The 21,968-nt window shown below is 39.8% G+C and overlaps 2 protein-coding genes across 2 annotated transcripts; both read left to right on the top strand.

Moving 5' to 3' along the window:
- The first annotated feature begins 123 nt into the window (after positions 1–123).
- On the top strand, positions 124–11,596 carry rbm25a (RNA binding motif protein 25a). Its single transcript, XM_030718250.1, is given in 19 exon segments — positions 124–296; positions 585–708; positions 1,130–1,179; positions 1,431–1,601; positions 2,024–2,081; positions 2,373–2,533; positions 2,618–2,812; positions 2,953–3,036; positions 6,305–6,489; positions 6,491–6,583; positions 8,092–8,203; positions 8,318–8,407; positions 8,527–8,600; positions 8,685–8,835; positions 9,035–9,440; positions 9,543–9,847; positions 9,941–10,039; positions 10,196–10,243; positions 11,105–11,596. Coding segments are annotated over 18 exon segments (2,481 nt in total). The 5' UTR covers positions 124–296; positions 585–602; the 3' UTR covers positions 11,198–11,596.
- Positions 11,597–13,323: 1,727 nt separating this feature from the next.
- Positions 13,324–21,646, top strand: slc39a9 (solute carrier family 39 member 9). The gene is made up of 7 exons (XM_030719425.1): positions 13,324–13,870; positions 14,047–14,155; positions 16,022–16,225; positions 16,596–16,664; positions 17,044–17,129; positions 18,245–18,379; positions 18,653–21,646. The coding sequence occupies exons 1-7, from the start codon at positions 13,775–13,777 to the stop codon at positions 18,887–18,889; spliced, it is 936 nt and encodes a 311-aa protein (XP_030575285.1). The 5' UTR covers positions 13,324–13,774; the 3' UTR covers positions 18,890–21,646.
- The last annotated feature ends 322 nt before the right edge of the window (positions 21,647–21,968 follow it).

Raw genomic sequence — 21,968 nt, 5'->3', positions numbered from 1 at the left:
CTACAGGACATTCGTAGGTCCCGTTATTTTAGGAATGCACATGGGCGTGTTTTCTGCCTGCCAGCCTGAAAACAGGGCAGTAAAGAGAACCCTAAAGCTACGCTATCCCATGATTCATTTCGAAAAAGAATAGGTGTCAGTTATTTGTATCCGAAGGGTTCCCGTAGCTCACCGATGAAAATTACAACGCTAATCATTAGCGTTCTGGTTTTCTGTCCACTGTATTTAATTGGAATTTATTTGGATCATTAATTGCGTGATTAGGCCCTGGTTTTGTTTTACTCTTGGTGTTCTAGGTGGGTAAATCCGTGGATGACCGCTGCAGCTAATGTTTAGCAGCTAATGTGTAGCAGCTAATGTGTAGCAGCAAGGCCAGAGAGAATGCGTTAGCTACTCTCAGCTAATTTAGCTAGTTAACGTGGCTGCTTTTACGTGACTGAGCAGGTATCCCACCTGCTCAGTTTGACTGCCATGTCAGCAGTCGTCTCGTCTGTCCGAACTTTCTCACTTGACCCGAGGCTGAACAGATAAATATATGTTCCACTGGTGTCTTGCTAGTTTGCTGAATATCTTTTCTCCTGTAGGTTTCTGGAGACTTCAGGATGTCGTACCCTCCTCCAATAAACCGCCAGCAGATCGGTATCCCACAGTTACCTCCCAGGATCCCCCCTCCACAGTATGGAGGCTTTGCCCCTGGAGTCCCACCAGGTACTGAACAGCTGTGTGTTTGTAAACTAGCCCTCGAGTCGGTTAAGGAACACATTGTGAAGTGCCAGCTGTGTGACACTGAAGGAGAAGCAGCAGTGATGTTACATTCCTGATAAAGCTGCAGCTACTGGCCTCACATTATGAGTGAAGCATCAGCTAATAGTAGAGTGATCACACATAACCGTCAAGAAGCAAGATATCTAAAGAGCCAGTAAACTGATATAACTTAAAACCTGTACCTTTAAAACAAGTGAAGAAAATTACGGGAAATTGCCCTTAATTAACATTCAAAGTTAAATGTTTACATAACAGATCACTTTCTTGTTATTGACTTTGGGAATTGTGTGTGCAGCAATATATATTATCTGTTGTTGTTTGGTTTAACTCCTGACTGAGTGCTGTATCTTATTTTCTGTTTCAGGTACTCCTATGATACCGGTTCATATGGGTGTAGTGACCCCCACACCCACAGTGAGTTTGAAAACAGGAGCTCCTACTGCACGACAGCTTCCTACTGCATTCTGAATAACCTGCTCTTAAAAACATAATATTTTCACATCACCAATGACACTTGGTGCAGCTCATTTTATTTCTTATTTAGTCAAGGAAGTAAAGCCCCTAGACCCCCTAGTAGCTGCTTATTGTGTTTGCATTTTTTTTGTTCTCATTGGTGTTACCCCTGCATATAAGTGACGTTTGAATACCACAAATTTATGTTGCAGGTTCTCGTTCCAGCCACAGTTGCTGTAGCACAGAAGCCGATGACTCCAAAAAAGGAGCCTGGCACAGTCAGAGCCAAGGATGCAGAGGACAGTGGTGGCCCCACCACCACTGTGTTTGTCGGGAACATTTCTGAAAAGGCATCTGACATGTTGGTCAGACAGCTTCTGGCAGTGAGTTGACTGTTACTGAAACAAAATAATCCTATGAATGTAAATTAGTGGTCTTTTGATGTGAAACGATTGTAAATTTGGTGTGAAAAATCTTGACTTTTTTTGTGACAGAGCTTTAAATATTGAGAAGCTGCAATCAGATAAATATTGAATAGACAGCAATGGTAAAAGAGTTGCAGGTGACATTTATTCTTGTTTGGTCACATGCAAATCTCCAACATATGATGAAGTTAAAGGGCAGTGAGGTTTTCACATGGTGTGATCATTGTTTCAGTCTCTCAAGTAGCCAATATCCAGGAAGTATTGTTACAGGGATACACAAATACTGTTTTCTATGTGATCAGTTAGTCATTAATTAATTGTTATTGTCATCATTTGTACTATGAATGAAATGGTCTTTTTTCTGTCCTTTTCCAATATAGAAATGTGGTATTGTTCTAAGCTGGAAAAGAGTCCAGGGTGCCTCTGGGAAACTTCAAGGTAAACACATTTTAAAAATCTTCTCTGGGGGTTTATGGTGCATAGTCCTAACACTCCTGGTATTTTAAATCCTTCTGATACTTCCCTTCCTTCAAGCTTAAATGGTCTATTTTCATGTGTTAATTTTCTGTATGTGGTTTTTGTCATTTTTCTATTAAAGTCAATAAATCAGTGATTTGGGGAAAATATCTTTTCCCCAAATATTTTTATTTAATAAAGTTATCAGATATTTTGGTATCTCTGCTTAAAGATCTCTTGAACTAACTTTATTTTATTCTCAACTCCTACAAGCTTTTGGTTTCTGTGAGTATAAGGAACCTGAATCCACACTGCGAGCCCTCAGACTTCTGCATGAGTTGCTCTTAGGTGATAAGAAGCTGTTGGTGAAGGTTGATGCCAAGACTAAGGCCCAGCTAGATGAGTGGAAGGCCAAGAAGAGGAGTGCAAATGGGGTATGCTGTTCATCTGTTGTTTTGATGATTGTGATAAATTGTGTTTGAAAGTTTTTTGTTTTTTTTTCTTGTTTTAACCAATAGGGAGTCAGTGGCAGTGGAAAAAATGGGGATGAAGATGAGGAGGAGGTTCTTGATGAAGAAACTCTGCGTAGGGACCAGGCTGTGAAGGGGGCAATAGATGTCCTAATCAGAGAGTATGCAAGTGAGCTTAATGCTCCCTCACAGGATCCTGACAGTCAGCCTCGCAACAAGAAGCGGAAAGAGAAGAAAGATGAGGTAGTCTTTGCATGATGCACATGGAAAAAAAAAAAGGCTGGAGCAAGACTCCAGGTGCTGTATTTTTATTTATTTATTTTTAATAGCAGTTGGTGAGTACTTAGTGTTCTTGTTTCTTGTCTTTCTTTCCTTTGTGTAAGGAGGATATCAATGCCATGGAGATGGAGGATGACAAGAGAGACTTGATTTCCAGAGAGATCAGTAAATTCCGGGACACACACAAGGTAATGTATCAGACTGTTCTTGCTACTCTGTAAATTAGGTTTTGAAGAAGAAATCCTCCAAATTTGTTAGTAGAAATTCCTCTAACGCAAACTGGATCTGCAGCTTAAGACTATTCTGTTACTGTCAACCATAGTCTCTTGGTAGTCAGTTAGTTCTTAGATTACCTTAATGAAACTCAAACAATCAAGGAGCAGAAAGTAGTGGATGTTGATTTTAATATTTAATATTATCCATTAATACTTAAGACACCCATTAATTACTTTATAGTACCTGTCAGTATTTCCAAACTGGCCAAGAGTTGTCACTGTTCACAATACTGATTGAAACTAAAATATTTCGCTCTGCACAAGCTAAATTCATCACACAGAGTGCATGGACACAATGTTAAATTCCAACTAAAGCTAATCTATTGATTAAACCCCACCAATATGGTAGAGTTCATTTGGTGACTAGAGCAAGATGAATCTCAGAATCTCAGCTTTGGAAAAAGTTGCGAGGATAGGATGTAAGTATGATCTTTCATTTCTTCTTTACTCATTTTGGGCGCTCCCTTCTGTAGGATTTGCAGAGGGGCAGCTGGCTCTCAGTGCACTTGTATTACATTTTTTCGCGGACTCTGGTGATTAAAAAGTGCCACAGCTATTGGTGCTGGGATTATAATGGACCAATTCCTAGTAGGTGACATTTCCATTGTCAGGTTGGGTAGCTCAGTGAACCTCTGCATGTCCTCAGATGATAAATAACGTGTTTGAAAAACACACAGACTGAAAGAGCCTAACCACTGCAGCAGTTTGAACTGCAGCCTGTAGTATTACTGAAGCAGGGAGCGCCCCTTCACAGCACTCTGTGGTCTGAAGACATGTGAGGTAAGTAATGGCTTTCCTGTCTCTCTTTTGTTTTTTTACCCTTAGACCCTCACGCTGCAATTTAGCAATGAGAGAATGCATTCAGTAAGTCAAGTTAGTAAATAAGGAAGCTGCAGTTTAGGATGAACACCATTTAGCGGCTTTATTTGCTGCTTTTTAAAATAAGGGATTTCCCATCAGTAGTATGCTGTTTTTTTAAGTAATAGACAACTAACAAAATAAAAAAAAAAAAAAAAAAAAGGTCTGATTATGTGTATCAGAACTGCAAGTGCCAAAAATAAAAATTTCTTAGTATTTCCAGGTGACAACCCCCCCCCCCCCCCCCCCCCCCCCCCCACACACACACACACACACACAAAACATAGTTGCTATTATATACCAAACTAACTGCCATCAACAAAGAGGAACAAACTTAACATCATATCAAACACACAGTATAAATTAGGAACGTCGTCATGACATCATTTTTGAGATAATTTTTAAAGTCCAATTTTTCACAGTCATCACTAAATAATTTCAAACATGAGGTAAGTTACAGGTTGGAAAAATTATGTTGCAAAACAGTGAGAGTGAACTGCCAGGTCTTCTATCGAAACTCTCCCTTAGGCATTAAGGTAAAAGTGCTAGAAATGGCGTTGAAGCAGACTTAAATGTAGTTAAATTTAATTGCTATAATTTCTGCCTCTGTGGTCCTTTTCTACTTTTTGTTTCCTAGTTAATAGCTGTCAGACCCACATTTTCAGTACCGTAGTTTAAATGTTAACTAGTCAAATCGTCAAAGCTACCACCTCAAACATTTGTCAGATCAGTCAGGAGTCTGTTTGAACTGTGGGTCTGACACTGAAGGTTTTTTTTCATTGGGTTGGAGAGACCAGACAGGCACCACAAGACAACCTGCTGGTAAGACTGCTTCACTAATTTCTTTGTGGCAAAATGAAATGCAGTATCTGATCTGTTTGAATTTAAAAACACGCTGATATTGATGTTATGTGGATGAGTTGTAATAAGATGAAACTGCTTCACAGGCATCGTTTGGACATTTTTCTTCCTGATTATATTGACTTTGCTCTTGACTTGCTTTTCCTTCCACATGTAGCCTGTAGGATGTGTAGGGGCAGAGAAGTGCTGAAACCCTAGTTCATCATCTGTAAGTTTCACACCAGTAGCTCCAGAACAGACTGGGGAAAATGCCATGATTTAAATGTTATTTAGTGAGAATGTAGATAAATGGTTCATACTTTGTTTACTCAGATTCTCAATGAGCAGCTGTGAGAACCAGTCAGCAGTGATTGGGTTTCACAGATATATAAAACGGGTTCAAATGATTGTTCAGTTGCTCGGCTTCATACTGAAGTCCCGCACTGCTGTGGAGTGGAGGGGATCGCTTACGCTGCAGTCTGGCATTGCTTTCTTGCTTCTCAGATGACCATGTAGAAATGACATGGGAACAGATTATGTAATTTACTTAGTTTGGCCATTCGCCGTGTTCAGCTTGGGCTTGTTTTAATCCACTTGGCACCTATATGTAAAGCCAGGGCATTATATTGTGGTGATCTTAAGTTTATAGTTGGATCTTTATAACCTTGGTGGACTAAAGCTTCAAAGCTGACTTTGCAGATACTTTCATTTTCAGAGCTTTGTTTTACTGAGCACAGTAAAAAAGACCCAGTTTCCAGTAAATTCCTATGTATATGCAATTTAACATTCAGGATTGATTACATAAGTTAAAATCTGTCACTTTTCTGCTTTCACATGAGTGCACTTTGATTTGGAAAATGACCAGATGTTGGTTTGACCGGTATTTATTTGCCTTTTGACATCAGATAATAATCCCAGATCATCATAGAGCCCATCATTACAGCAGAAGATGTGTTGACTTATTATATATGCTGGGGAAAAAAATGATTCAGTGCTAAATAATATGATAAAGAAGGGAGGCTGAATGCTGAGGCCAGAACAAGAAATGATCTCACGACACAGGAAAAGAAGACTGTAAGTGTTTTCAAAACACCTGAAATGGTTTCTTTGGTGGAACCCCTCATATAAACCCAGACACCCCCAATTTTTTAGGTGTCTTTCAAAAATAAACTGTCATTTATGGTTTTACATAAGTGTGTCCCGAAACGAGCATTATATACATTAAACCTGCTCAAGCTGTGGACCACTCTACCTGGAGGAAACCAGTTCCCGTCTTGGAGCAGCCAGCTTCTCCAAAACAATGAGTCATGGTAGTACGTGAGCATTTCTGGAACAGGGAGTCTAAACCATTTTTTTTTTTTTTTTTTTTTTTGCTGATAAATTGTTTATATTTGTATGTGTTTAGTATTTTTTGGGGGGGGGGGGGGATTTTGCATCCAGTAACACAATTTCCCTTTTTTTTTTCCCGTGTGGGCTCCTGCAGAAACTGGAGGAGGAAAAAGGCAAGAAAGAAAAGGAACGCCTGGAGCTCGAGAGAGAAAGGAGAGAGAGAGACAAAGAGCGAGAGCGCGAAAGGGAGCGTCGCGATCGCGAGAAAGAGAAGGAAAGGGAGAGAGAAAGGGACAAGGAGCGGGAAAGAGACCGGGATCGTGATCGTGACCGTGAGCGAGAGAGAGAGAGATCGTGAACGCGAGAGGACGAAGGAACGGGAGCGGGAGAGGGAGCGAAGTCGAGATGTCAGTGAAGCCCGCAGCAGATCGAGGTCAGTTCTAATGCAAGACAGCATGGACTGGCTCATAAAACCTCTGCACTGATTCATCTTAAAGGCTAAAAAATGTGTCTGTGTTTGTCCAAGGAGAGCCAGCTTCTTTTTATAGCACTGGCAGTTTGTTAATAACTTAATTATTAATACCTGTAAGCCCTTTCATAAGACACACATTTCTTTCTGTTAATCTGAATGTGTTTGCTTCATATCTGAATGAGCATTCTGGTCACTTGTGTTGGACTTAGCATCATTTATGTATTACTTTTATCTTGGGAGAAGTCTCAGTGTATATTGTTGTGTCAACGGTGATGCCATCCATCATTAGTGCCTGTCTCTTCTGCATCTTGAATTACCCAGCTCACTAAAAGACATGATTGTTTTGAAGAATGCCGTAAACATTGACTTTCATTTTCTGCCTGATAGTCTCGCTCTGCAAAGACTATTCTAAAGGAAGGCTAACAGACATTCCTTTATTTATTTATTTATTTATTTTTAAGTTATTCATAACACATCTGAAAATCAGGCAAACACCAGTACAAAAATAAAACATTGCACAGAACACAAAAGACAAAGTTGGTGTGCATTTAGTTTGGTAGGACATGCAGACCTCCCCAGAATTGCCAAACTCCTTTCTTATATGATGAGTTTTCTATTTACTTTGATTTGCAATTTTATATCCATGACAGATTGAAATGTTATAAATACAACTTTACGCAATTTATAGGGATCAAGACAGAGATTGTCATAGATTGGATTAATGACACCTATCTGTTATTAACAACAGTTTGGGATTTGACAAATCTCTGCCTGAAGCTGAAGTTAGATTGTTGCTTCCAGCTGTTTTTTGATGTCTTTCTCCTGAGTTTACAGCAGACATTAAGGTCCATCCATAAGTTTCTCCAAAGTGAGAGCGTCATGGCAGTCCCATCGCCAGATCTCAGTCTTAAGGGGGGCTTATGAAATCCAACAGTGGGGCACCACTATTATTAGCTTGATTAGTGATCTGGCTTGGGTGGGCGGGCCAGGGCGGCCCCAAACATATCAGCGGGCGGGCACGCCCCCTAGGGCCCAGCCATAGCGACAGGTCTGCGTCATGGGCCTGTGTGCATGTGGCAGTATTACTGGTAACTTAATAAATTACTTAGATTAAATTATCCATAACATAAAAACCTGCTAGATGTGTTCCCCACTTCAAACTTTCATAAGGTACAATTAAAAATTCTTAGATTTATTTAGTAGCTCTAAATGAAACCCAGGATATTTTGTCAGTAGTTGTTTGGATAATTTTGATTTTAGAGGCTGTTGTGTTGAATTGATTATTTGTAGAAAACAACTATATTATAAAAAAAAAATCCATATTGAAACCACTGTAGTGAAATGCATTTAGCAGTTGTTGCTGACTGTGGCCAAATATTTGCTTGACCTTTTTTTTTTTTACATTTTTCCCTGCATTTCAACTTTATTTAATATAAATAAGTTGGTCAGTAACCCATCATTTTTAACAGAGAGAGGTCTAGAGACAATAAAAAACGAGACCGTGAAGAAGATGAGGAGGACATGTATGAACGGCGGAGACTTGAGAGGAGGCTTAGAGACAAGGAGGCAGCTTACCAAGAAGTTTGTATATGATCTCTCCTGTCATTTTAATCTGATGAAAATTGCACATAAGTAAATAACTGTTTATATTTGACTGATTACTGATTTGAAATGCTTTTCTGTGCCTTCTTAAAGCGCCTGAAAAACTGGGAGGTCCGAGAGAGGAAGAAGGCTCGTGACTATAGCAAAGACGCCGAGCGAGAGGATGAGAGGCGTCGTGAAATGGTACACAAAAACGAATACCACACTGGATGAAACTGTTTTTAAACTATTTACTATTTATAGTTATGTGAAAATGTTAGGCTTGATTTACTGTTTAAATTTCATTTTGTGCATAAAATCAGATGAAAGAAGCCAAAAGGCTCAAAGAGTTCCTTGAAGACTACGACGACGACAGGGATGACCCAAAATATTACAGGTGACCGTTAATTTGCATTTAAAAGTGTGAGGTGCTTTTTTTTTTTTTTGTTTAATTACGTAACTTTCCAATTCTTATTTTCAGGGGCAGCGCTTTGCAGAAGCGACTTCGTGACCGAGAAAAGGAGATAGAGTTGGATGAACGAGACCGGAAAAGGGAGAAAGAGGAGCTCGAGGAAATTAGACAAAGACTTCTCGCTGAGGGTCACCCTGACCCTGATGCTGAGTTACAGAGGGTAAGTCCACCTGGAACTGTTTCTGTCCTCTGAAAAAGACATTTGAAAGATACAGAGAATTTTAGTTTGCTCCAGCAGAATTCCCATTTTTTCCTTTTTCCTCAATCTGTAAGGATGATAGTGCATTTATTATTAATATATAAATCCACCAGTCACCGAAGAGTTCCTGAGGTTGCTTATGTGTTGCATATTTATGTAGATGGAGGAGGAAGCAGAGCGCAGACGACAGCCACCTCTGAAACTTGAACCTGAGGAGGATGTGAAGCAGGAGAAAGCTCACAAGGATCGGGAGAAGAGAGGCTCCGGAAGGCCTGTAGAGCCGGAGCCTCAAGTTCCCCCGCAGCATTCAGATGATGATGATGTGGAAGAAGGGGATGAAGATGATTACCGCGATGGGGAGGACTCACAAGAAGCTAAGCCGCAACTCAAACCCGTCATGCGACCAATCACTACTGCTCCCTCGGTGTCCTCTGCCAGTGGAAATGTGACTCCAAACACACCCGGCAATGAATCTCTCTGCGGCATCATCATTCCAGGCGAGAATACTCCAGAGGTCCAACCTCCAGAGGAACACAGGCCCAAGATTGGCCTCAGTCTCAAGCTTGGTGAGTACAGCAGAAAAGCCAAGAGCACATACAGATCTGTTTCTTTAGTGGTACTGCTTTTTCCATGAATAAACCATCTTTCCTGCTCATTTTTTCCTTCAGGTGCCACCAACAGTCCCAGTCAGCTCAGTGCAGGAAAGCGAAAGAAATTGGCAACTGTGGACAGTGTTTTCAACAAGTTTGATGAAGAGGAGGCAGATGAGCAGCCTCGCAAACGGAAACTGGTTCCACTGGACTATGGTGATGATGATAAGAGCCTGGGACTGGATGGAGCTGAAATATCAGGGGCCAAAGGCAGCATCAACACAGAGGAGAAACGCAAGCACATAAAAAGCCTTATAGAGAAGATCCCCACCGCCAGGCCAGAGCTCTTCTCCTATCCTTTGGACTGGGCTATGGTTGATTCGGTAAAAAGCTTGACAACCTTTGGATTTGCACCTATTTCCATAACCAGTAGCTAAAAAATAAGCTATGTTTTGTTTTTTATGTACTTTCTATAGACTCTGATGGATCGTCGCATTAGACCGTGGATTAATAAGAAAATTATAGAGTATATTGGAGAGGAGGAACCCACGTTGGTTGATTTTGTCTGTTCTAAGGTCAGTTATCATTCTTTATAGAAATCCTGGAAACACAGTGTTTAACAGTTCTAAAGTTTCTGACCGTACCTTTGAAATTTCATGCCTCCTTATGCTTGTGGTGCTGAATTGTTTGGCATGTTGCTCACTCTTGATTTATTTTTCTTTTACGACTAGGTAATGGCACACAGCACGCCTCAGGGTATTCTTGATGATGTTGCTATGGTAAGTTAAACTTTTTTTCTGGATTCCAAAGCCAAGTCTTTGAACATCTCACATATGTAATCCATCTTTTGGGGAAGTTTGGTTGTTTGAAGTTCTTTGTAAAATGCCCTGTAGACTTGACTAACACAGTGCAACACTACAACAATTACTACAATATTTATTACTAAATGAGTTCTTGTTAATTTACCCTTAACATTGATGGATAGCAGGCTAATAGGCACAAAAGTAAAGTTTTCTTTCCAAGTAGAGAAGTGTCTTTTCAGCTCTGGCTGCTTCAGATTAAACTCGACTCCTGCTGCCTAACACTATATAACCACATTTGGTTTTTAAAGGATGCAGGTAATCGCCCACAGCATCCCTTTCCAAGGAATTACTACTGTCACATGGATGCAGGATATAGATACTGTTTGAATGCTGTGCAAATAAGCAATAATAGCCAAAAGCTCAGGCTTCTTACTGCTCTCATTGCTAAGTTTCTGACAGTTAAAAAAAAAAAAAAAAATATCCTAGCTGTATTATGTCAGTGAGTTTACATCCTTACTATGGTCATCTCAGGCTCACAGCTGACTGTGAGCGCAGAAGCCCTGCCCACCTGGTGTTCAAACCTTTTGTTTGCTCATTGGAAAGAAGGGGAAAAGGTGTTCAAGGCTGTATCAGACAGCAGATGAACTGAGGGGCGCTGCACCAAGGCCCAGTATAAAATAATTATGTATAATTTTGAAAGGTGAATCATGAAAATCTACTTTAGTAAAATCAAAGAATAAAAAAAAAAAAAAAAAAAAAAGAAGATGAAAGACTCATTTCATGCATTTATTCAGCTTTGTAATATATAATTTGTTTAACTGACCTGTTTGTGTTTAGGTTCTCGATGAAGAAGCAGAAGTCTTCATAGTAAAAATGTGGAGGTTATTGATATATGAAACAGAAGCTAAGAAGATTGGGCTGGTGAAATAAGTAAGCGCGTCTCTATGACTGACTTCCTGAGCTTTCAGTCCTGCTGTCTGCAGTTTTCTGGTCCAGCAGACTGTGAACATGCCACACGGCCCTCCATTCCATCGGCAAGGAGCTGCTGCCCTGTGTGTCTGTGTGTGTGTGTCTGTGTGTGTGTGAGTGAGTGAGTGAGAGAGAGAGAGAGAGTGTGACAGAGTCTAAATTGTGGACTGAAAGTTTTGGGGGAAAATGTGCTGCATGATAAAACTTTGGTTGTATTTCTTTTCTTTGTTAATGCCGTTCAGGAGGAATTTCATTCATCTGTTCTCCAACATGTTGGACACATTCTGCTTTAATTTAGTGGTGGTGTTTGGAGGCACTACTCCATGTGAACTAATAAACATGCATTTTTAAAAAAGGAAATGTCTGTTTTTCTTGAATCTGCTGTCCTTCATAATTAAAAAAAAAATTATAATGTTCTATTCAAACATAAAACTTCAGTGGATCAGACTTCCATATACAGATGTGATTAGTGTTGTAAAATGTTTATTTTTGACAACTGGTTTGCTCCCTCTGATGTTCTCTGTACTTCTCAATCAGCATTCTCAAAGCAAACCATATTTGTAGTGCCTTTTCTCTGCTTTAAGCTGTACTACTTTTCACTGATAACCACCTCTCTTCTCTTATTGTCTAGAGCAGTGGTTCTCAAATCCAGGCCTCGTGGCCCAGTGTCCTGCAGGTTTTAGATGTGTCTCTGCTTCAACACACCTGAGTCAAATATAGAAGTCATTAGCAGGACTCTGGAGAACCTGACTGCATACTGAGGAGGTAATTCAGCCATTTGATTCAGGTTTGTTGAATCAGGGACACATCTAAAACCTGCAGGACACTGGGCCACGAGGCCTGGATTTGAGAACCACTGGTCTAGAGCAAGGCTCTTCAGCTCCAGGCCTCAAGAGCCCCTGTCCTGCAGGTTTTAGATGTGTCTCTGCTTCAACACACCTGAATCAAATATAGAAGTCATTTGCAGGACTCTGGAGAACTTGACTGCATACTGAGGAGGTAATTCAACCATTTGATTCAGGTGTGTTTGATCAGGGACACATCTAAAACCTGCAGGACCGGGGATCTCGAGGCCTGGAGTTGAAGAGCCCTGGTCTAGAGAAAGCATGTGGTAGGGTACCAAAAGAGAAACTGGCAGGAAGTATGTGAGGGTGGTGCAGGACAGAGAGACAGTGGTAAGGTGTGCATTAGGTGTGACAGATGGGTTCAAGGTGAGGGTGGGATTGCATCAGGGATCAGCTCTGAGGCTGACAGAAGAGGTCAGGCCTGATGTTTGTAGATAACATTTTGATCTGTAGTGAGTGTAGGGAAAAGGTGGAAGAGAATCTGGAGAGAAGAGGAATGAAAGTCAGTAGAAGCAAGAGCGAATACATGTGTGTGACTGAGAAGGAAACGGGTGTAATAGTGAAGGTGGATGAGTTGAAATACCTTGGGTCAACCATCCACAGCAACAAACAGTGGATAGCGGAGGTGAAGAAGAGTGCTAGTAGGGGGTAGATGAGTGTCAGGGGTCATTTGTGACAGAAGAATATCAGCGTGAGTGAAAGGGAAGGTAGGTAGCGAGACCTGCTATGATGTATAGTTTGTATATGGTGACACTGACAAAAAGCTGAAGCTGTTAAGATTTTCACTGGGAGTTATGTAGATTGGAAATTAATACATCAGAAGGGTTCAGCAGTTTAGTTGGAGAGGCAAAGCTGAGCTGGTTTGGACATGTGCAGAGGAGGGATAGTGGACATATTGGACAAAGGATACTGACGGTGGAGCTTCCAGGCAGGAGGAAAAGAGGAAGACCTTAGAAGAAGTCCATGGATATCCCTAAAGGGAGCAGCTGAAAGAAGATGATTAAATATTCCCAATCAGTACATTATAAGTCTTATGTAATTAGGTTATACTTTACATTAAAGTGTATTCATTTTTTGCATAAATTAAATAAATGTGCGGGAAAAAGAAAAAAAATTCCTTGCAGAACTTTGAGAAAACTGTAAGAAATGCATTTTTTTTTAAGTGTGACTTTGCGCTCCCACCCCCCAGCGAGTCTCGCGGATACGTGGCAGGTCTGTCTGAGCGCCTGAACTCTAACCCGGAAGTACTTTGATCGGCTCCAAACAAGATGTTTCGTTAGCCGGGTTGTTGGACGCTAATTGGGTCGGGAAGTTGCAATATTATTCTGACAGCTGGACTTGACAGAAAATATGCGGGGTGTCGGTTATTTGCACTGGACGGTGAACCCCCCCCGGGCTCCATATGCTTAAATATTGAGAGTTAGATAAATACTGAAGCTAGTTAGCTTAGCTTTGTCTACGTTACCGAGGCCAAAGCGACACACTGACCAGTTAACGTGGATGTTTGGCACCAAACCGGGCTGATAACGAAACAGGGTCCTGACGTGTGTTAAATGAATAGCTGTCGTCCAGCAAAAACTAATGTTGTTGAACTTTACCTTTTACCTTTAAAAGTCCGTGCTAAAAGCGCAGGTGGAGGTTGGATTCGGTGGTGTAGCTTAGCAGTAGGTTTGCCGAAGAGAAAAGTGCAGTCATGGACGATTTTAGCTCGATCAGCCTGCTTTCCCTTGCGATGCTGGTGGGATGTTATGTGGCCGGCACGATACCTTTAGCGGTCAACTTTTCAGAGGTAAGTTTTTGACATACACAGCTTCACACATATGTGCATCATTATAACTGGAACTTTGAAGCAAACTATAGCCACACGTCCAAATTTTGGTGCGTTTAAGTGATAATATGCGGTGGGCTCAGATTTCAGACAATGAGAAGGTATTGTGCTTAAGGTCTGTGTTTCTGCTTGTCCAGGAGAGGCTAAAGCTGATCACTGTGCTGGGAGCAGGGCTGCTCTGTGGGACTGCACTTGCTGTCATCATCCCTGAAGGGGTCCACGCACTTTACGAAGAAATCCTTGAAGGTAGGGTTCCCCAGTAGAGGAAATGATGATGATGATGATTAAAGTCATTAATGGACAGAAAAAAGTATCAGCTACTGTAATAATAAATTTAAACTTATGAAATGTAAAAAAAAAAAAATTATGTATATGCTGTTTATCTTTTCTTATTGAGTGGATTGGATTTTTGGGATTAGGAACATTTGAAGACAATCATTATTATTTGGTTAATATTTTAGTCTGTGAACTATCAGAAAACAAGTAATGATGCCTTTCACAATTTTGGAAATTCCTGTGATGGACTCATTACCTCTCTAGGGTATACTCTGCTTCTAGGTGACTTCAGCCACTGATTGTTTGTTCTTAATGTACAATGGGTATCAAAGACTGCCTAGAAATTAGTACTGACTGTCCTGGTGAAATGAAGTTAAACAAATTAAATTAAACTAAATTAAGGGATGAACATCTCTCTTAATCCACTAGCAGACTGATATAAATCTATTGATTAGCTGTTTGATTATTGAACAAGAAAGCCAAGTTTTCTTTCTCCAGTGTCTCCTGTGTGTTGTTTTGCTGCTTTACTCTTTGATGTGTAATTAAAAATGTAATCTTTGTGAGTGTACACTGAAGATCTTTGGCCTTTGGGTTGTTAGTCGGACAAACCAAGTTGTTTAAACACTTACCCAAAAGTGGTCAAATGATGTATAAAAATTTTAAATGAGAAGCAAGTTTTGTCATCTTCTTTTAGCTGCTCCCTTTAAGTTCAGAAAAAAATATTCTTGACGAAAGACCTTCAGCTAGTGATTGTTTTGCCTTGTTGATGATGCTGATTATGTCTATGAGTCTGTTTTTTTTCTAGTAAACAAAATAGTGAACAGGACATGGTGACATATTCATACTTTTGCCTGGCTGACAATAAAAAATCCAAAGATATTCAGGTTTACCGTCATATTAAATCAACTTACTTCTTAATTTTTGTCTTTATTTACGCGTTAGTGTCCCACGTTTTTTGGAAACAGGATGGTAGATTAAATAGTTGATTGAACCTTTTTACAGATTAATTCTATGTCAGATAATTGATTATTTGAAAAATCTGTTCAGCTGTCATTTAAATTTATTTCACCAGGGCAAACCAGTCAGATTTAGTTCTGGTCTCCAGGCATTTCTTAGTACATGCATTAAGAACAAATATTAAAATAATAGGGCAGTTTAAATACTAAAAAACTGCACATTCTGTCTATTAAATACACCGGATTTGTTTTTTGTAGATCCATATAACTGATAGCAGTTCCTCAGTAGTACTGAAAACAATTTCAGGCTTTTACTTGACAAAAGTTAAACAATGTTTGGGACAGTTGGTGTTTTTCAGTTTTTTGGCAGTAGCTTGCAGGTTCTTCTATAGCTTCTATAGAGTGTATAATCATAACTGCATGGCTCTCCTTTCCTCATTTCCTGTCAGCTCACTTTTGTGTATGCTCTCTATAATGTAAAATCTAAAATAGTCTTTAGATTTTTGTCAGAGCTTCAGATGCCTTCATGCTTACAGCACGCGTGAGCTGAATTAGACCAGAGGAAAATTAAGTAGAGAGCATGCAGACAGATGGTATAGGTACATGTACTTGTGTAGATTTTAACAGTCTGAATCTTATTCAAACAGAGCAAAGTTTGCAAGTGGTAAAGTACAACCACTTGACATCAGTTTCTGTTGCATAACAGACTTTTTGAAACTTTAGTGTTTTTGACTTATCATTCTTTGCACATCAACTGTATTTGTAATGTCTCTGTGCTAAGTTGTTATGGGATTTTTAATTTAACTCACTTTGGTTCTGATGCATTAAGGTATTTGTGTCCTTAACAGTCCATGTTTCTGCTGTTTTTCTCTTTTGGCAGGTGGACACCAAAGTCATGGCCAGTCTGCAGTTGTAGAAGCATCTGAGGGAAAGGGTGAAGCAGAGGCAGCTCTTGCTGCCAGCGGGAAACATGAGCACAGTCATGAGCAGCTTCATGCCTGCATTGGAGTGTCTCTGGTTCTGGGCTTTGTCTTTATGCTGCTGGTGGACCAGATAGGCAGTTCTCATGTTCACAACACTGAAGGTAAGCATTCAACTATCCTTGGCCAGAGTTGGTTAAGGACAAACCGGTTTCTCATGATCCTCAGCTTGTGTTTTTCCTCTCAAGATGGATGGGGGAAAAAAAAAAAATAATTAAATTATACCCAAAACACGTCCAAATGTTTTAACTGCAAATTCTCACACAATTTCTGGATCTTTATTTGAGCAGCTAATGCTATTCAAACTGTTCACACAGTCTGCCAACAGTGTGATGCTATCCAGCTCTTAGTGTGGGGATGCTGTTCCATCAATATCACTCCACTAATTATTTCTTCACCATTTATTGTTTGCTCTTCACAAAACATGAGTGTTTTTTTTTTTTTGTTTTTTTTGTTGTTATTTGTTTGGTTTAGATCCAGAGTCGGCAAGAGTCGCCTCCTCCAAAATCACCACCACTCTGGGGCTTGTGGTCCATGCTGCAGGTGTGTCTGGTTTCATATCGTCTAGTAATGCTACTGTACATGAACTAATCTTAAGTTTCTGAATCACTGCTGTGGTTGACGAATAATAGTCCTCTCTACATTTTAGTTTTACAAAATTAACTTTTATACTTGTGACATTGTATAAATATTCATTTACATTTTGTCTAGCTTATGAAAAAGGTCTAATTTTCATCTATACTTAGTTTGTGTTAATTTAATTCATTTTTTTGAATTCCTTTTATTTGAAAAAAGTTCAGTTTTAGCAGTAGCAGTCTCTTTTTATTACAGTACTGGAATATGAATTTTATTAAGGTTTTAATGACAAATTACTGCTTCTAAAAATGGCTCAATAATTCTACCTTTTCTTTTCTTGCTGCAGCTGATGGCGTCGCATTAGGAGCTGCTGCCTCAACTTCTCAGACCAGTGTTCAGCTCATTGTCTTTGTAGCCATCATGCTGCATAAGGTAAGGTAAACACTCATCAATGCAATCAGTGGTTGACATCTTTGTGTAGTTTGATAATTTACACACTCAGGCATGTGAAAAAGAGTTCTCACACAACTCTGGGGTCTGTGAAAAACCTCATGATGCAGAACCTTGTGTAGAGTCACCTTTAGCAGTAATAACTTGAAGTAATTTTCTGTACAGCTTTATCAGTCTCTCACATCATTGTGGAGGATTTTTTTTTTTGTGTTGTGTTGAGGTCTAGACTTTGACTGGGCCATTGCAACAACTTGATTCTTTTCTTTTTCAGCCATTCTTTTGTAGGTTGGCTGCTGTGCTTGGGATCATTGTCCTGTTGCATTAGCCAGTGTAAGCTAAGCTTTAGTTTTCAGATAGATGGCCTCACATTTGACTCCAGAATACTTTGGTATACAGAGGAGTTTATGGTCTACTCAGTGTCTTCAAGGTGCTCAGATCCTGTAACTGCAAAACAAGCCCATATGATCACCTCACCACACCCCGCTGACATTTGGTATGACGTGTTTATTCTGTTATGTTGTGTATGGTGTTTACCAAATATCTCCACTTTGGTCAAGGACAAGCTCTTGGGTTTTTTGCAACTTCTCTGAGTGTTGCACAGTCTGACCTTGGGGTGAATTTGCTGAGACGTCCAGGAAGATTGGCAATTGTTTTGAATGTTTTCTACTTGCAAATAATCTTTCTCGCTGTAGAATGACAAAGTTCAAATTGTTTAAAATTGTCTTATAAACCTCCCAAAACTGATGGGCAGCAACAGCTGCTTCCCTAAGATCATTGTGTTAACACACACCTGAATGCTTCAGATCAGAAAATTGACAAAACTGCGGTTATAGAGGTGCTCACAGTGGTTGATTAGTTAATCAAGTGCATTTAATTAGCAGCACCTGGCTGCTATTTACCCTGTTATTTCCTATGGAAGCAGTAAGGCTGGATTTAGTTTTTCACAGAACAGCATATGAATTAAACTTGAGTAGTAGCACAGTAACAGAGTTTGTAATGCACAGAAGAATTTTTAGCATTAATTTAACCAATAATGAAATAACTGTTGGTTGCTGCAGTAAACCGCTATATTAACTCCTCGATTGTGTCAATTGCAGGCCCCAGCGGCGTTTGGCCTGGTATCCTTCCTGATGCATGCCGGTCTTGAGAGAAATCGTATCCGCAAACATCTCTTGGTCTTTGCCTTGGCAGCGCCGGTCCTTGCCATGCTCACATTTTTAAGTCTCAGTCAGGTAATTATTATATTTTTGCATTGCTCCATCATAATTTTGCTAGATATTTGATTGGTATTTGGTTCTCAGTGTGAAAAAATACAACTCTCTGGCACAGTGTAGTACTTTGAAAGACTACTTAGCACGTGAAAATCTATCTGTCATCTTACTAACTTGTGTTGCAATTTATACACTACAGCCAAAATACAACAGAGGCGACATTTCATCAACATTTGAATTACTAGAAAAACAGAATATTTAGCTTCACACTGTTCTTGTTTGTTCCCCTCTCAGAGCAGCAAAGAGGCCCTGTCAGATATCAACGCCACAGGTGTCGCCATGCTCTTCTCTGCCGGCACATTCCTCTACGTGGCCACGGTCCACGTTCTCCCTGAAGTGGGGGGCGGCGGCGGTCACAGCCACGCTCCCGCAGGAGGGAACGGAGGGAAGGGACTAAGCAAGGTGGAAGTAGGAGCTCTGGTGCTGGGCTGCCTCATTCCTCTGGTGCTCTCCATCGGTCACCACCACTAGAGCCACAGCTCAGGATGGGTTTAAGACGGGTGTACAGGGGAAAGAAGCTGAAACAAAGACTTCAGACACAGCAGATTCAGATGTCTTATTGCTTGGTGTCTGTTAATGGACCTCGTGCAGGGACTTTTTATGACTTGATAATGAACTTGAAGCAGGGAAAAAGTGAAAATCAGAGTTGCTGCAGTGACAACCAAGGCACATGATGATATTTTATGTACTGACTCTATCAACAAAAGATAATGCATCTACTGTATGTATGCATTAATATCACCTGAAGTCTTTTTTTTTTCTTTCTTTTTTCTCCAAGATGCCAGAGGTGGATCTTTTAGCTGGGTTCATTTAGGTCACTCTTTTCAGTGTTGCATTATCGTGCTTGTCCAAAGTCAAAAAACAGCCCTGATTTCATTAGTGGTCTTTTACTAGATGGCAGTTGCACAGTGAGATTTAGATAGTCTTGATTAAGCTTGTAATATTGCAAAAGCAGTGAAACTCACTTTTTTAAAAAATAACTGTACAGAATATAGATGTCTTAGCCACAGTACTGATGGACTGGAACTGATAAGTGCCATAATAGCCAGTCTGAAACAGATCTCTGAAGAGGATGGCACCAAAAGGACATCGGTTTGTAGAAGACGTTCTCTTCTTGCCAACAGAGGTTATGTTCTCACAGCAGATCAGCCACATTAACCAGCAAGATGCTTGTAACTATTTTTGCGTGGCTAGTGAGTTTGTCATAGCAAGTAAAGAGTCCAGTACTACAAGAAAAACCAGTTGCAACAAGCTCTTTCTTTGTGCGATGAGAAGCCTGTGTTTGAGGGATGCTCAAATGTTTCAGTAAAATCCTTTAAATCCTGCATAAGGACATACACAACTAGCCTCCTGTCTAAATGTCAACAGTCACTTTTTTAATTTCTGTAGTTTTCAGATTCTATAATTTGTTTATAATTTGTTCTGTTTTACTTGGAAAAGCTCTGTATTGTATAGAGAGTTGCTAGTTTATTTCAAGGTGGTGGAGGGATGGTGGAGAAGGAGGATTTGTCTTGTTGAGGCCATTAATTGTGTGAAACCTTTTGGGGACAGCAGAACAAACTTATTGCAGATTGTGTGAGGAGCATTATGAAGAACCTTTTCTTTTAAATTTTATTTAGATTAACTCTAGTAATTATACAAATAGCAATAACCATAAAAAGTGAAATTGAGGCCAGGTCACTTCTTTGCCAGCAGTGCAGCAAAGTTTGAAACGTGTACAGAGGGTTTGTCTTCATCATCAAGGCGCTCCTTATGCGATTCATGTACCAAGATCTGTCAGTTAGATGCTCTCGAGCGCAGCTCTGCCTCAAATACTTTTCTTCTCCACTACCATTAAAATGTAACTAGGCTGATTTTTGGATATCTTAATGTATCACTGTGCCTGCTCACTGCAGAGCTCATGTGTTTGTATATGTATGTATGTATACTGTACAGAGCAACTTCTTCCCTCCACAATCATCAGGACTTCTTGTGTGAGACAGAACTGCTTTCTCACAAATACTTTTTTTTTTTCCCTTCTGTTGAATTTTTGGACATTGATTAACTGGACTTCGCAGTACCAACTCAAGAGACTATGACTGTCTTGAGGAGTCTTTGATTTATGTATAAATTTAAGGTTTTTACACATGACTTGTGAATTAATTCCAACTGTATGAGAAGAAACACCATAATGTTTTAGGTTTTTTTTTTTTTTTTGGGTGACTGTTTGAAAAGGTGGGGGGAATTGCATGCAGACGAGAAGCTGCATGACTGTTTTGTTTTTCTGTGAAGCTGTTTGTGTGTACAAAAGGGAACTGGGAACCGTCCCCCTCCACTGTGATGCTTGACAACTTGGCACACTAGTAGGCAGCCTCATTATAAGCCATTATGTTTTTCTAAACAGTGCTGTGTCAGAGTCCCTGTAGAGTTTTGGAATCTACAGCTTTGCCATCCCTTATAAAAGATCATTAAATTTAATTCAGGGTTAGCTGGTATATATGCGTTCAAGACTTAAGTTGTTTTCAAATATCAAAAATGTAAAAACCTTAAATATATCCAGAAGACTTTGTAAATACATCAGTTACTTCCAGGAACTAAAATCCAGCAGATATTTGGCATTTTTTAACTCCCAAATTAAATAGCTGATTTATTAAAATGGACAGATTTTCTCCCTGTTGCAGTTGCTGTGCTCTGTGTGTGACTCGTGTAACTGCATTGAAAGAAGCTGAACACTTTAAATTTATTTATTTTTAATTAACACCTGATCATTTGGCGGGGGGAGCTTATCATCAGGGTTGTGCTTGTGTTGTTTGATTTACAGAACAAGGAAACGGCTGAATAATGGTTAAATTGCCTCTTAAATGTTGCCAAACCTAAGGAGTTGGCTACATACATGAGCTCTCTCTAGTTTTTACAGAATATAATTACAGTAAGAAGCCAACTGAAGCAAAAGGAGTCTTAAGTTTAAAGTTCAGTCATGCAGGTCACATGATTTCTATTATGGGGAGGATTAAGAAGCAGTGAGTTGATGCAGTTAAAATGTAATTTAAATCAAAGTTGAAAGGAAATGTGACTTATGTTGCTTAGTAACATTTCACTAACTGCATGCTGTGCTGTACAAACTGTATAATTTGATTTGCAGCTGTCTCTGTTAGTCTCAACCCTGTTTTATCTCTTACCTATTGTTGTGTTGCTTTGTTGCATCTTCATCTAGCGGTGATATCAGTAGGCTCTGGAGTCAGTGGAGTGGGGTGAAGAAAAAAAAAACTTACCAGATGAAGAAAGGGACAGGTGTTTTGTAGCTCAATGTAGGTTATTTTGTTTTGGGGATGTATGGCTTTCACAGGATGGTGACAGGGCTTTTAAAGTTTCATTTTTTTTTTTTTTTAATATTTTGCAACACGAGGCTTCGTTATCTTTTCGTAAACCAAAATATAGAACTTTCCCTTCAAATTAAAATGATCTAAATGCATCTTATGCTAAGAGATAATGGCTCATATTGAGGCTGATTGGAATCAGGGGGCAATCAGGCTGATAGTTGTGTAGTTAATTTCAGTGGAGGCTGGTGTGA

The sequence above is a fragment of the Archocentrus centrarchus genome, chromosome 22 (assembly GCF_007364275.1).
Source record: "Archocentrus centrarchus isolate MPI-CPG fArcCen1 chromosome 22, fArcCen1, whole genome shotgun sequence".
Lineage (NCBI taxonomy): Eukaryota > Metazoa > Chordata > Actinopteri > Cichliformes > Cichlidae > Archocentrus > Archocentrus centrarchus.
This window is presented reverse-complemented; position numbering and strand designations above follow the sequence as displayed.

What these genes read in the sequence shown, in the direction of transcription:
- slc39a9 (XM_030719425.1), top strand. Translation starts at nt 13,775, where the DNA reads ATGGACGATTTTAGCTCGATCAGCCTGCTTTCCCTTGCGATGCTGGTG. An exon ending in TCATGTTCACAACACTGAAG is followed by an intron (nt 16,226 to 16,595) that starts GTAAGCATTCAA and finishes TGTTTGGTTTAG; the next exon opens with ATCCAGAGTCGGCAAGAGTC. An exon ending in TAGCCATCATGCTGCATAAG is followed by an intron (nt 17,130 to 18,244) that starts GTAAGGTAAACA and finishes TGTCAATTGCAG; the next exon opens with GCCCCAGCGGCGTTTGGCCT.